Source organism: Lissotriton helveticus, chromosome 9 (genome assembly GCF_964261635.1).
Source record: "Lissotriton helveticus chromosome 9, aLisHel1.1, whole genome shotgun sequence".
In the NCBI taxonomy this organism is placed as follows: domain Eukaryota; kingdom Metazoa; phylum Chordata; class Amphibia; order Caudata; family Salamandridae; genus Lissotriton; species Lissotriton helveticus.
In genome coordinates, this window is record NC_136070.1 from 461,817,232 (window position 1) to 461,832,536 (window position 15,305).

The 15,305-nt window shown below is 41.6% G+C and overlaps 1 protein-coding gene across 3 annotated transcripts in view; it reads left to right on the forward strand.

Annotated features, from left to right (window-relative positions):
* The window catches only part of LOC144782789 (inverted formin-2-like), a 410,221-nt gene that overhangs the window by 238,790 nt on the left and 156,126 nt on the right, over nucleotides 1-15,305 (forward strand). For 2 of the 3 annotated variants that reach the window (XM_078662079.1, XM_078662080.1), the window contains exons 8-9: nucleotides 118-188; nucleotides 334-441. In XM_078662079.1, the coding sequence (XP_078518205.1) occupies nucleotides 118-188; nucleotides 334-441 (179 nt within the window). The remainder of the gene's footprint in view (nucleotides 1-117; nucleotides 189-333; nucleotides 442-15,305) is intronic. The other variant, XM_078662081.1, reaches the window with a different exon arrangement.

A 15,305-nucleotide genomic window follows, 5' to 3' on the forward strand; every position in this document is an offset into this window, starting at 1 on the left:
CACCAGTGAGTGTAAAACATGTAATAACTCAGTGAATACTCTGAATTTTCAGGTGTTCGTGTTTCTGTAAAGTTTGGGTTGCCTTTCTACAATTTAAAGTGTTAAATTTTCTTTCAGCTATTCTTACCAGCCACCGACTTAAAGGGTTCTGTCAACTAATTCTTAAAGTTGGAAATTTCCTCAACTATGTAAGTAGTTTACATCACTAGACTATACAGCAAATAGTAATTGTTTAACAAATATTTTTCGAAAGCTGATAGCTACAAAAAGCTCAAAGATATGATCATTTTGCATGTTCACCTTTTCTATTTTTCTCTCTTTTGTCTCTTTAAGGGAAACCGCATGGGAGAGGCAAATGGCTTTAAAATTGGCACCTTGTTAAAGCTGACTGATATCCGTGCAAAGAGGTCACAAATTACTCTGCTGCACCACATTCTAGAGGTCTTTCTTTCTTCCTTGTCAATGTGTGATTGCATTTAAATTTTACACCAATCTGTATTCAGGAAGGGAGTAAGCATGCACAAAGTGATTTGAAATCAGCCAAACCTTATGTGAAATGGCAACTGTTTAGGTGTGCTACTTTTAACCCGCAGGTAAGCACATCCATTTTTGCATTGCAAGTGAGTACATTGAGGGTCCTTTACCTTCGCATCATTGGTCATTACATAGTAGGCAAGTATTTAATTTAATGGGTTTAAGTGACCTAGTGTTAGAGTTGTATGTATATTAAATGTTAAACCATTAAATGGGGGTAGCAAAGCGCTTTTAGGCTTCAAGGTTGGGTAGTGTCAAGCGATAGTAATACGTTTTTATGGTTCAGGGATGGGCACAGTTAAGGGACAATAAGGACTTTTAGGGTTTGAGTGTGGGTGTATGTAGATGTGTGTATATGCGTGTGTGTGTGAGAGTATATGTGTACGTAGGAGTGTGTGTATGTATATAAATGATGCGTGTGTATATATGTGTGTGTGTGTGTGTGTATGTGTGTGTGTGTGTGTGTGTATATATATAAATATTCACTAAAAAAACTATGTTTTAGTGGTGTTATAGTTAGCTGGACATTTTACTCATACAAAACCATTGAAATTGCTCCTATATAGTTAGTTGTACTAACTATATTTCGCGCACCCGCAATCCACTGCTGATGATGTCACATATTAGATCATTCATGACATGGTCAGTGACATCACTGATGACATCTCAAATGACATCACTGATGACATCACTGATGACATCATCCAGTGAATGTGGTTTGCTTCGTTATTTAAATATGCATTATATATATAGCAATTTGCATTGAAGAATAAGTGGATATATATATAAATAAATATTTGGATGGAGGATTTAGTACCAGTGTAATTGACTGTTTACTTGACCAATTTATAATGTCTCACTAAATATAGTGGATGGTGACTAAACTGTGTGAATATCTGTATCACTTTGTCAGTTGTTGTGTAAACTGATTCTACAGTTGGTTACTAGCTATGTGAAAGTCTATATTAGTTATTGATTAGTTAACTGAGTATTTGTATGGGAGTGTGAAAGTGTGTGTGTTTCGGTGGGGGGTGTGTGACTGTCCAAAGATGTGTGAATAGTTGATTCAGTAGATATATGAAGTTAAAACTACATGTTCTAACAGTTGTTTGGGTGAGTGAATCTCTTTATGGGTGTGGTGATGAGCAAATATATTTCTCAATGGTACATGTCCAACAAACTAGAAAAATAAAAGGCAGTGTATGTGTCAGTTGTATATAAATAAGTATACATAAGACACCATGATTGTGTGAGTGACTGTATGTATAACTGTATACTTGTAATAATGATTTTATAATTCACTAAGTATGACTTACTATCTAAATGAATAGAAGCAGTGGTGTTTGTATAAGTGTTTTGCTAAGTAAATATGTAAGTATGATCCATTGTTTGCATAAGTGAGTAGGATGACTTCATATGTGAATAGGATGCGTGCTGTTTAATGTCGATATAGATGTATAAGTATTTTTGATAGTGTTCTATTGTTCATTGACAGCATGTAAGAGTGAATCCATAGGTAAGTGATTAGATGTGTGTATACATCTATGAATCACTGAGTGGATTTTTAGATACTTGTATTGCTGTGACAATGGATTTAAATATGTTACTCTGTATTTTACAAAGAGTGATGAAAAATTGTAATAGTGTATGAAAAGGTGTATGTGATTGTCACGTGGATGATGTCATCAGTGATGTCACTGACCATGTCATGAATGATCTAATATGTGACATCAGCAGTGGATTGCGGGTGCGCGAAATATAGTTAGTACAACTAACTATATAGGAGCAATTTCAATGGTTTTGTATGAGTAAAATGTCCAGCTAACTATAACACCACTAAAACTTATAGTTTTTTTTAGTGAATTTCAAAGGTTTTTTAAAAGCTAATTCCTAACTATATAACTCCTGAAACCTATGGTTTTTTCAGTGAATTTCAAAGGTTTTTTTAAATGCTAATTCCTAACTATATAAGGCCTAAAACCTATGATTTTTTCAGTGAATTCGCAAGGTTTTTTAAATGCTAATTCCTAACTATATAAGGCCTGAAACCAATGGTTTTTTCAGTGAATTGCAAAGGTTTTTTAAATGCTAATTCCTAACTATATAAGGCCTGAAACCTATGGTTTTTTCAGTGAATTTCAAAGGTTTTTTAAATGCTAATTCTATTAACGGATAATGTTTAAATATATTAATATCCTAGTGGGACCACCTGAGCAGCCCTAAGGGGTCAGGGTGTTTTTACCCTGCCCCCTTTTTGTGTTCTACACGTTTGTTTTTCTAATTTCTTGTGCCTAATTCCGAACTATATAAGGCCTGAAACCTATGTTTTTTTCAGTGAATTTAGGTGTGCCATACTTTTGTCATAAGTAAGACTGTTAGCGCTCTAGTTGTTCTTTAGAACACTCTGGGACATTCTGTCATTGGGCTATAGTTGGGCTACATCGGGCTGATATTTGGGCTACATTTGTTTTTTTTGTCTCTGGTGGCCATCTTTGGGCTACATTGGGCTACATTGGGCTACATTTAGGCTCTAACATATATATAGCCCAATGTAGCCCAATATATATTTTTTCAAAGTTAATTTTCGTAAAAACCACTGGAGCATATATCTTGAGACATAGCAAAGGCACATCGGGCTACCAGTCCCTACAATTTTGCCAAGTTTGGTAGAAAACCATTCAGCCGTTCGGGCTAAAAGTGAGTCCAACCGCCCTATGGAAATTAACATGGGAAAACACGTTTTGGGACCCCCCTTTTATCTCAGCCCCGCTTGACGGATCCTCCCCAAACTTTCAGGGAAGGACCGGAGCGCCGCGAGGCAAAGTTAAGGAAATTTCAGGAAGATTCCTCAACCGGCGCCAAAGTTATTCCCAATAGAATGTTGCGATTTCCCTATGGAAAACAATCCTAACTATATATACCTACTGGCTATCGCCAGTAGGTAATATATATTATATATTATATATTATATATATATATATATATATATATATATATATATATACACACATACACATACACATATATATATATATATATATATATATATATATATATATATATATATATACACACATACACATACACATACATATATATATATATATATATATATATATATATATATATATATATATATATATATATGTGTGTATTACCTACTGGCGGTCGCCAGTAGGTATATATAGTTAGGATTTTTTCTCTATGGGATTTTTGAAAATTCTATGTCTAATAACTTTGGCGTTTGTGGACGGAATTGGCTGAAATTTTCAGGAAAATGGCACATTTTGTTTCTGAGCAGCCCCTAAAAATTTTGGGGGGGTTCGTCAAGGGGGGGCCGAGAAAAAAGGGGGGTCCCAAAACGCGTTTTTCCCATGTTAATTTCCATAGGGCGGTTGGCCTCACTTTTAGCCCGAACGGCTGAATGGATTTGCACGAAACTTGGCAAAATTGTAGGGACTGGTAGCCCGATGTGCCTTTTGTAGGTCTCAATATATGTGCTCCAGTGGATTTTGAGAAATTAACGTTTAAAAAAAGATATATATCTGTAACAGTGGACCGGGCAGCGCTCCAGGACGCGTACTTTTCGCGCAACGGAGCTTTGTGAAGCGAAGCTGATTGGTTCTCCGGCGTCTGTCAACATTCCAAACAGTCCGTAGCGGCCGCCATCTTGTCTCTCGGTAGGATCGAGAGACAAGAGGAGGCCAAAGCGAAGGGGCAAATGACCATAAGGGGGAATAGTAGATCCTCGCTGACCCCCTAGGTTTGATGTGGAGGTTTTAAAAGGGCCCCGCGGGGCAAAAAAAAATAATAATAATAATAATCGAACACCTGAATGGATTTGCACGAAACTTGGCAAAATATTAGGGACTGGTAGCCCGATGTGCCTTTGCTAGGTCTCAATATATGTGCTCCAGTGGATTTGGAGAAATTAACGTTCAAAAAAAGATATATATCTGTAACAGCGCTCCGCTTCGCGTACTTTTCGCGTTACGGAGCTTTGCGAAGCGAAGCTGATTGGCTCTCCGGTGTCTGTAAACATTCCAAACAGTACGTAGCGGCCGCCATCTTGTCTGTCGGTAGGATCGAGAGACAACAGGAGGCCTAAGCGAAGGGGCAAATGACCATAAGGGGGCATAGTAGATCCTCGCTGACCCCCTAGGTTTGATGTGGAGGTTTTAAAAGGGCCCCGCGGGGCAAAAAAAAAATAATAATAATAATAATCGAACGGCTGAATGGATTTGCACGAAACTTGGTAAAATATTAGGGACTGGTAGCCCGATGTGCCTTTGCTAGGTCTCAATATATGTGCTTCAGTGCATTTTGAGAAATTAACGTTCAAAAACAAGATATATATCTGTAACAGCGCTCCGCTTCGCGGAGATAAAATTATATCTGTATTACCTAGCTGTTGCTAACACCAGTTAGCGACGGCTAGTAGGAGATAGCGACCATCTTGGGCCCCACTTTGCATGTGAGTGATATTTATCACTAATGACATGCAAAGTGGGCATGCCAAGATGTTAGCGACTGGAAACAGTCGCTAACATCGCTATCTCCTATTATCAACTTTTGGAAATATTCGAGATAAGCGCGAATATCTCCAAAAAGTAACAGCTGCCCTGAGCAGTTCTTAGCCATGTTATCCAATGGGAGGTGGATAACATGGCTAAGAGCATTAGCTCGGTAATGCATGAATATCGCTGAGTTTTCAGCGATATTAATGCATTGCGGTCGTTTTTTATCGTATTTGCGATAAACCTTGATAATAGCAAGGTTTATCTGCGATAATTTCTGACGGTAAAAAAATCTTTGCAATGCATCGTTAGGGATAAATATCGCTTAACTTTGGTAATATGCCCCAACGTCTGTTAACGTTCGATTCGAAGGAAATCAGGAAGTGTTGAAAAACATTGTCTGCGCCATCTTGTCTTTTTTCAAATGCCACACTTTTGTCGTGCACGGCAGCCATTTTAGATGCCTTGACCAGACCCACTCTGTGCACGCTGTCGATCCTTAGCATGGCTCCCCACCCTCGCAAGCATCTCACCCAGGCAGTGGTGACCCCCGCTCTCTGTCTTATGCATGGGTAATAAACCTCCCCCCATCTGCTCTGCTCTTCCCTGAGAATCACACCCTGTGCCCGCCCGACACCTCCCTTTCGCCCTATTCACTACCGCACCCTCTGACACTCCTTTTCCTCTGTGTCCGATTGTCCAGGCCGGTCCTAGGCTATCAGCTAGCGCTGCAGATGTAGTTTATGGCCACAGCTGTAAAGAATCACCCCTCTTCAAAGGAGTTATAGTAGATTAAGGCCCACACTCGATGAGATCCGTCACAGCAGAAGCGTTGCTATTATCTGAAAACCATCCTGTATTGTGATTGGGGAGGGGACCGAGCGTGAAGCGGAAGATTCCAGGGATGACTCTTTGTACATCAAAGTTTTTACAATTATGTGTCACATTAAAAATATATAGCACTCCGACAAAGTAGTAAGATTATAAAACTTTAATAATTTATAAATATATACAAGAAAACAAAAATAGTAATAACATATAAACATTTTTAGGGAAAAACAACGAAGTAGCGGTCGGCTGTGCGAATAGTCCCAACGCAGCACAACGTCCAGATTTCCGGCGTGGGGCGTCGCGGGGGGTGGGTCATCAGTAGCAAACTGTTGTGCGAATAGTTCCAAGGCAGCAGAACGCGCCGAAATCTAGATGACACGAAAGGGATGTCTAGTAAGTTGCCACCCAGCAAATAACGGCGTGGGGCGTCGCGGGGGGTGGGTCATCAGTAGCAAACTGTTGTGCGAATAGTTCCAAGGCAGCAGAACGATGGCACCAAGGTGATGTCCAGTAAGTTGCCGCACTGGTTTTGGTATCCTACAATGCTGCTCCGAATAACGGCGTGGGGCGCCCCGGGGGAGGCGGCGTGAACGGGCCTCTCCAGGTGGAGTGTCATCTGTTGTAGTGGGGCGCCCCTTTACCGTTTCAGTTGCCATTCCGTCCGTTTTTGGTCCACTGTGTCAAAAGCCGCAATTCAGCTGAGTTGCGCCCACTCTTGCGGTGCAGCGATAGGCGGCTGTCACAGGACTCTCAAAATGGCGGCAGGCTCTTTCCTTTTTGGGCCTGGTCCACTGAAATGGCCCTGGGACACCTTGGAAATCGGACGCTTGTCTGCTAGGTCTTGGACCCCATTCTCGAAAGCGTCCCCTCCGCCTTGAGAATTCATCAAAAGTTTTGGGGGCCCCGACTCCTGCAGGCTTCTGGTGGGGAGCGGCTGCCATGATTGCTCGCGGAATGACCACGATGGAGCTACGAGATGGTGGTGCTCTCATGCTGACGCCAGTTTAGTCTGAAACATCCAGAAACAAGGTGGGGCTTTCATTGTTTGGGAAAAAAAAAAGTTTTCATCCAATGAAAAGTGTTGTTTTTAGGTCATATGATCAAGCCTTCCATCATTAGGAAACCAAAAGTAAAATGAACCAATGAAAAGTTTTATAAACAAGTCACATGGCCTGAGAAAATACGTTGGCACGTGAGGCGGCGTCAGTAGCGGACTGATGTGCGAATAGGCCGAAGGCAATACAACGCGCCAAGATCCGGATGGCACCGAGGTGGTGTCCAGCAAGTTGCAGCACTGGTGTGGCCATCCTACAATGCTGAAAGTCGGCGTGGGGCGCCCCGTTGGCTTGTGAGATGGCGTCAGTAGCGGACCGATGTGCGAATAGGCCGAAGGCAGCACAACGCGCCAAGATCCGGATGGCACCGAGGTGGTGTCTAGTAAGTTGCCGCACTGGTGTGGCCATCCAACAATGCTGAAAGTCGGCGTGGGGCGCCCCGTTGGCCTGTGAGATGGCGTCAGTAGCGGACCGATGTGTGAATAGGCCGAAGGCAGCACAACGCGCCAAGATCCGGATGGCACCGAGGTGGTGTCATAGTTGAGAGTTCTGAGCAGCGGTTGTAACACTGTCTGAAGCTTATTTGCAGCTGCTGCAGCTTCACTACGCGCCAAGATCCGGATGGCACCGAGGTGGTGTCTAGTAAGTTGCCGCACTGGTGTGGCCATCCAACAATGCTGAAAGTCGGCGTGGGGCGCCCCGTTGGCCTGTGAGATGGCGTCAGTAGCGGACCGATGTGCGAATAGGCCGAAGGCAGCACAACGCGCCAAGATCCGGATGGCACCGAGGTGGTGTCTAGTAAGTTGTCGCACTTCTGTGGCCATCCTACAATGTTGAAAGTCGGCGTGGGGCGCCCCGTTGGCCTGTGAGATGGCGTCAGTAGCGGACCGATGTGCGAATGGGGCCAAAGGCAGCGCAACAATATTTTCTGACTGACACCACAAGGCGCTGAGATGCCAAGATCCGGATGGCACCGAGGTGATGTCTAAGTTGCGGACTGATGTGCGAATGGGGCCAAAGGCAGCGTAACAATATTTTTTGTATGGAAGATACCACTAGGCGTTGAGATGCCAAGATTCGGATGGCACCGAGGTGATGTCTAGCAAGTTGCTGTACTGGTGTGGTCATCCTACAATGCTGAAACTCGGCGTGGGTCACCCCATTAGCCTGTGAGATGGCGTCAGTAGCGGACCGATGTGCGAATAGGCCGAAGGCAGCACAACGCGCCAAGATCCGGATGTCACCGTGGTGGTTTCATAGTTGAGAGGCACTTCATCTGCAGTGGGGCGCCGAGATCCGGATGGCACCGAGGTGATGTCTAGCAAGTTGCTGTACTGGTGTGGTCATTCTACAATGCTGAAAGTCGGCGTGGGTCGCCCCATTAGCCTGTGAGATGGCTGTTCTTTGGATTTGGGCCTGGTCCACTAAAATGGCCCTGGGACACCTTAGAACTCGGACGCTCGATTTTTTTTTTCTTTCCTGTACATGCAAAAAAAGGTAAATGCCCGGTACGTTACACGCTTCATCTGCCACGATGAACTCTCCAGAGGAACCGAAAAAAAATATAGTTGTGGTAACTATACCATGCATCGTCATATGGAGAGGTGGCACCAATTAATTATAGTGCTGCATAAAAGAGAGATTTGGAGGAGAACCCCTGACCTGCTAGTACATTCATCAAAGAAGTGGCACTGAGAGCTTCAGAGGCAAGGGAAACGGTCATCAAAACAATAATGATCCAGACCAAGGGCACTCAATAAATTTCTTTAGACTTGGCTCCCTATTGTCATATTCTTTTAACAATGACCACCCATTCCATGCTGTGTAGGGTTGGGGGTATACCAGTCAATGGCCCATCTTAAAAAAGCCTGTCTCATTCTCTACAACAGTTCTAGTACCCACACCATAATATGTGAAAAAATGTGTGAAAAACGTGATAACACCTCACGGGCGCACCACCAATGGGACCCCTGGCTGGTACTCACCAGGATGGCCCTGTTATCATCATCGGTGTTATCACGCTGAACGGAAACGTGTCCAACCAAACCCGTGTTAGTGGTGATGTGTACAGTGGAACAAACAGACAACACATACATATAGTGGGACAATACCACATATATAAAATCCACAACAAGCATGAACCGACCAGGGATGAGAGAAAGCCGGCGCCTCTCCGTATAGCGTGATTCATCGCGCAAGGAGAAACCTCTTGAACTCACGACTGGAGTTCGGGGGTATTTTGTTTTTAAATACCTCGTGGCTGGTAGGAGACACTTTGGCCGACTGAGGTATCTACAACCCTGGTGTCCTAAGCAGTGGCGACTAAAGATATGCCCTGAAGAAATTGCCTGAAATTATTAAGGCAATGAAACATGTCGGCAAGTTGATATTGGCTCTATAGGTAGTAGCCTTTTTCACCTTTTTTACTTGAGTACAACAAGCAGATTAGAACAAGAATAAAAGTGGTCGGTTCATGCTTGTTGTGGATTTTATATATGTGGTATTGTCCCACTATATGTATGTGTTGTCTGTTTGTTCCACTGTACACATCACCACTAACACGGGTTTGGTTGGACACGTTTCCGTTCAGCGTGATAACACCGATGATGATAACAGGGCCATCCTGGTGAGTACCAGCCAGGGGTCCCATTGGTGGTGCGCCCGTGAGGTGTTATCACGTTTTTCACACATTTTTTCACATATTATGGTGTGGGTACTAGAACTGTTGTAGAGAATGAGACAGGCTTTTTTAAGATGGGCCATTGACTGGTATACCCCCAACCCTACACAGCATGGAATGGGTGGTCATTGTTAAAAGAATATGACAATAGGGAGCCAAGTCTAAAGAAATTTATTGAGTGCCCTTGGTCTGGATCATTATTGTTTTGATGATGTATTGAGTGGGGGCGGTCCAGACCTATTTTCCCTCTAAGCTCCAATTTTGTGTGCATGCAAGGGAAACGGTCCCAAATATTTAGAAGAACTTTGGAAAGATTAAAATGACATGTTTAGATTGTGGCAAATTAATTTCATGTGGACAGATGAGTGTTACTCTAATAAATACAGCATATGAACATCATCATAGTCGATGGTTGGTAGTGACATTTTGACTATATCCTGGACCTGCCCGTCCTCGCCCAAAATGGCGCCGGAATAAATGGGACTCGTAACTCCTTGTTGTGTACTGGTTGCAGAACCTTGAAATCACGAGATACGTATGCAGTTTTGAAGCACATGGCGGGCGGGGACGAGAATGGATTGAATATTTCGACATCCCTATTGATATTAAGTTCTGATGTGTTATTGATTACTGTACTATTGAAAGTTCGAATTCACGTCACCCATGGTACTTGCCCGCAAATGTATATCTAGATAATTTTATTGTAACTGGCCCTGTCGTATTTTAATTATAAAATGTACGTCCACCGATTCCGTAACTGTTAGACACCTTAGTTCTTGCAACCTAATGGCCCGCCCGTTACGTTCCTCTACAGTGTAAATGTCTACTCATCATATACGATTACAGTTTGCTCTGTAGCAGGCCCACGTGGTTATAGGCTCGTATTTGTATAATGAAATTTTCACAATAAAGGTTTTTAAAAGAAAACATGGTAGTAGTATATACATTGGTAAAGTTTTTAATAATAGTGACTGTTTTAGAATCATTAAAAGGCAAGTGAAATAAAGCAGACCAATTACATGAAGGGTAAAAGGTATAATACGAAGGAACGCAGTAAAAATAAATGGTCAAGGGCTGTTGTGTTTTCTATTCCTGCAACATAAAGTGATCGATAAGAATCTCATATTCAGGCGTATCGGCGACTAAGACAGCAGGTCGACCCTCTTTTGCTCAACGGCTCCGTCATGGGACGAAGAAACGCTCTTTTTCTCGAAAAAAGAATATATTTTACTTGCAGGACAGTTGTAAAATTTCCGGGAAAGTACATTAGCCTGGAACATTATAACATATATTTAAGAAAAAATAATGTTCGGAAGTAATGAAAAGCGTAATTTTTAGGTCATATGACCAAGCCTTTCATCATTACAATAAGAAAAGTAAAATGAACCAATGAAAAGTTTTATTAACAAGTCACATGACTTGTTATGCTTACGTTACGCGCTGCGCGCCCCGGATGACTTCCGGATGCGCTAACGCGGCGCGTCATATGACTCATTACGCGACAATGCAGGTACAGAATATAGTCAAAATGTCTCCACCAACCAGCGGTCGGAACACAACCCCTTTCAGCAGGCTAAATAGTTCTGTTAAATGACAACAGAAGGGACAGGCAACAAGAACCATCAGTCAAAGAGGGGAGGGCTAGTTCTTCTCTACCGGGTTACATTGGGGCGCTACCGGAACTGATCGAATTGGTAGTCTACAGTGTTTCTGGATGTTTCAGACTGAAGCTGGGGTTAGCATGAGAGCAGCACCATTTCGTAGCTCCGTCGTGGTCATTCCGCAACCAATCATGGCAGCCGTTCTTTATCGTTATTTTGGGCGGGGTGGGTGGCGGAGCCGAGCTGTTTTGCAGCCATCATTGTGTGGAGTTCAGTTCATCTCACTAGTTTTGTATTTGTAATGAGGGGTTGTTCCTAATGTTTCTATTTTAGCGAGGTCAAAAAGAGATCCCATTAGTGGCCTACTGATTTTGCTCGATTCCTTTTCTTTTTTTTTACACGATTTTTCGTTATCTGCAAAGACTAAACAGAGTATTGCGACTCTGTGTTTGTTTGTAAATAGAGAATGAACCAAAGAGAACTAATTCTAAAACAGTAAATACTTGGATAACAATCAATCAAATGGAGAGAGAAGCAGGCACGACGGATTACAACGGGGGCAAAGGCCTGCGTTAACTACCTTTCACTATCTGCAAAGAGAGAGTACTCCTAATAGAAATGAGGGGGGGGGGGCACCATTCAAAGCAGATCAGTGTGCATAAACACGAAAATGTTTTCACTTACCACGTACTTGACATTCGACAGCTTATGATATTTGCTATTAAAAAACCATTGAAATTCACTGAAAAAACCATAGGTTATAGACCATATATAGTTAGGAATTAGCATTTAAAAAACCTTATTTTACTCACACAAAACCATTGAAATTCCATATATAGTTAGTTGCACTAACTATATATCGCGCACCCGCAATCCACTGCTGATCATGTCACATATTACATCATTCATGACATGGTCAGTGACATCACTGATGACATCACTGATGACATCTCAAATGACATCACTGATGACATCACTGATGACATCTCATTTGACATCATTCTTGTGCTAATACGATAAATCTCTTCAGACTCTAATATAACCTTAGATACACTCAGTGTATACAGACACTCACACACTGCCACTCATCCATGGAGTTACTCACACACCCAGTCAGTCATGGAAAGAAACAATCTCACCTCCATTTCTTCAACTATACAGTTAAACACACCTTACTTATTGAAACATATACTAACACATATTTACTCTCTTATACAATCCCTGATACAAGTTCACAATGATCGATACAACCACTCACTCATTCAGTGGCTCTCATGCACAGTTATTTATATATGCCAACTCTCACATGTACTGTGTTTTACATATGTACTTACTATGACATGTAGCATTGAGATATCCATTCACTCATCAATACACTCATGCACACAGTCAACTGCCCATGTAGCTGTTTCCACATGCACTCTTGAACTCCTACACCTAGTGAATAAACTGCTCACACATCTATGCATAGAGTCACACACCTTCCAGCCACCCCCACACAAACTCAATCTCCCATAGAAATACTTGGGCAACCAATTAATAACACATATAGCCTCTCGTATAGCTAATGATCAACACATGCAGCAGTTTACAGAACAACAGACATAATGATGCACAAATTAAGACAGTTTAGTCACTAACCCATGCATTCAGTGAGACACATTTAATCACTCACTCATACAGTCAGTCACGCACCTACTAAATCCTTCATCCAGACACTTATACATCCACTCATTCTTCAATATGTAAGACATATTTTAACTTTACAGAAACATACAGTCACTGGATGTTGTCATCAGTGATGTCATTTGAGATGTCATCAGTGATGTCACTGACCATGTCATGAATGATGTAATATGTGACATGATCAGCAGTGGATTGCGGGTGCGCGATATATAGTTAGTGCAACTAACTATATATGGAATTTCAATGGTTTTGTGTGAGTAAAATAAGGTTTTTTAAATGCTAATTCCTAACTATATATGGTCTATAACCTATGGTTTTTTCAGTGAATATATATATATATATATACACATACATATATATATATATATATATATATATATATATATATATATATATACATACATACATATAATAACTTTTGCTCCATTTGGTACATCTTCAGAGAACTTTCCAAAAAGCCCTCCTGTCAAATAAAAAAAATACTTCTGCTCCAGGTGATGGGGTCTCCGTGACCTTCAATTGGCGTGGGATATGGGATCCACACGCCCTTCCCATCTAAATAATGTATTGAGCCCGCCATAATGGGGTCCTGGGCCCTTAAATGGCTTGATATGGGGAGCGGCAGGACCCCTCCCAAAATAAAAGAATTATAACACAGTAATGTGAAATGAGTGGAGTGGCGCCTATTTTCACATTTACTCCTCAACTGGGGAGCACCCCATAATGCCCTACAAAGGCTTTTTCAAAGATGGTATTTCGAAAACCTGGGTATAAAAAAATTCTTTAAAAAACCTATTTGTAGGGAGGGGCACCACCAAGATTTTGTTTTTATGTTGTGGGGGATGCACAGAGCACCGGAGCAATACAAAGTTGCAATACATATCTTGGGTCATTAAATTTGTGACCCAAGGAGGTCTTGCCTTATTTCTTTAAGGCACTCCAAGCTGCAGCTGTATACAGGGTCCCTCTGTGGTTAGTACTATGTCTGCATTTTGTGGCTTGAAGAATGTGATTATTAATCATTGCAATGAATATACATGAAAATACATTGGTTAATAGTTCAGCAATTGTTTATGATTTGTTGACAAAGCCAATAAGTCAGCATTTTATATAGGTTGATGAGCTTGAGCCTTTGATAAGAGCCAATAGATCCGTTTACCTGACCTAGTCGGCCGTGTGCACTGGAGTTAGGGTGCACGAGTGGACCCCAGGCCAGGCATAGCTGAAGGCAATGCAGGGGGTAGGGTGTGTGCTCGTGGTGTTGCTGTTTACCAGGCCCTTCAACCAAACAATGCAGCCAAACACACCCTGCTTATGCAGAAGGCTGTCCGGGGCAGGGGCTTGCCTGCCTGCACAGCAATATGGTTCAACTTCACACTGTACACAGCGTTTAACATTTTGCCTTACATAGAGTGCATGGAAATTCACTGAAAAAAACTCATAAAGTGATCTTATAGTAAAGAATTATAACATTATCTGGTTTTGTTGGTTTAAAAATGTGTTTTATCTGACATTTAAAACCTAGATAGGACAGTGGAACCCATGCGCAACACGTGCCTTTTTCTGTATGTCCCCAAACCTTCATAATAAAAATATTCCTAAGATGTCCACACAATATTAACACCTGCTGTCAAGGTATGGTCCAAAAATAGGGCCTACATAAGCATAAACCTACAATATGGTACACCAAATAAAACTTATAAATCAAAGTCAACCGTCCAAAAGAAACAGATTTCCGATTCTTGTGCCAATCTCCTCTTATTTTAAACATAGGTTCAAACGGTCCTTATATATGACAGTCAAGCAGCCAACGCCTTTCGTCCAAGGCTGGACTTCAGGACTGCACACACAATAGGCAGACATTCATAAGCCCACAAAGACGTAACATATGTAACATTACAACATAGAACCATAAGTACTTGCCTAAAATCAAAACAAACCCACCTCTTTATATGTGCCATCTTACTAAGTACACAGGGAAAGCAAAATTACACAACTAGACAAACAAAACATACAACTAGAAACATCTCCTGATGGTTTGCTCGACTCTGCATATTTATGAATTTATATCAGAGCCTACACATGCCAATGTATGTTAAAACAGACAAAACACCATATCACTGACACATGTCTAAAAAAACACATCTATACATATTTATGTTTTAAACCAATACCAATCTGTTATACACATAATTAAGTATTTGTTTTAAAATAGAATCAGACAAAAAGATGGGGGAACAAAGAGGTCAAGGGTAATAACAATTGAGTTTTCAACACAAGATTCATTTTGAAAGTCAGCAATTAATGTGTTGCAAATTTCATCAATCGTGTACTGTATTAAGATTGTAGTTCCAAAGATTTGACCATTATGAGATCGAAGAACCCATGGTGACAGAAGAAG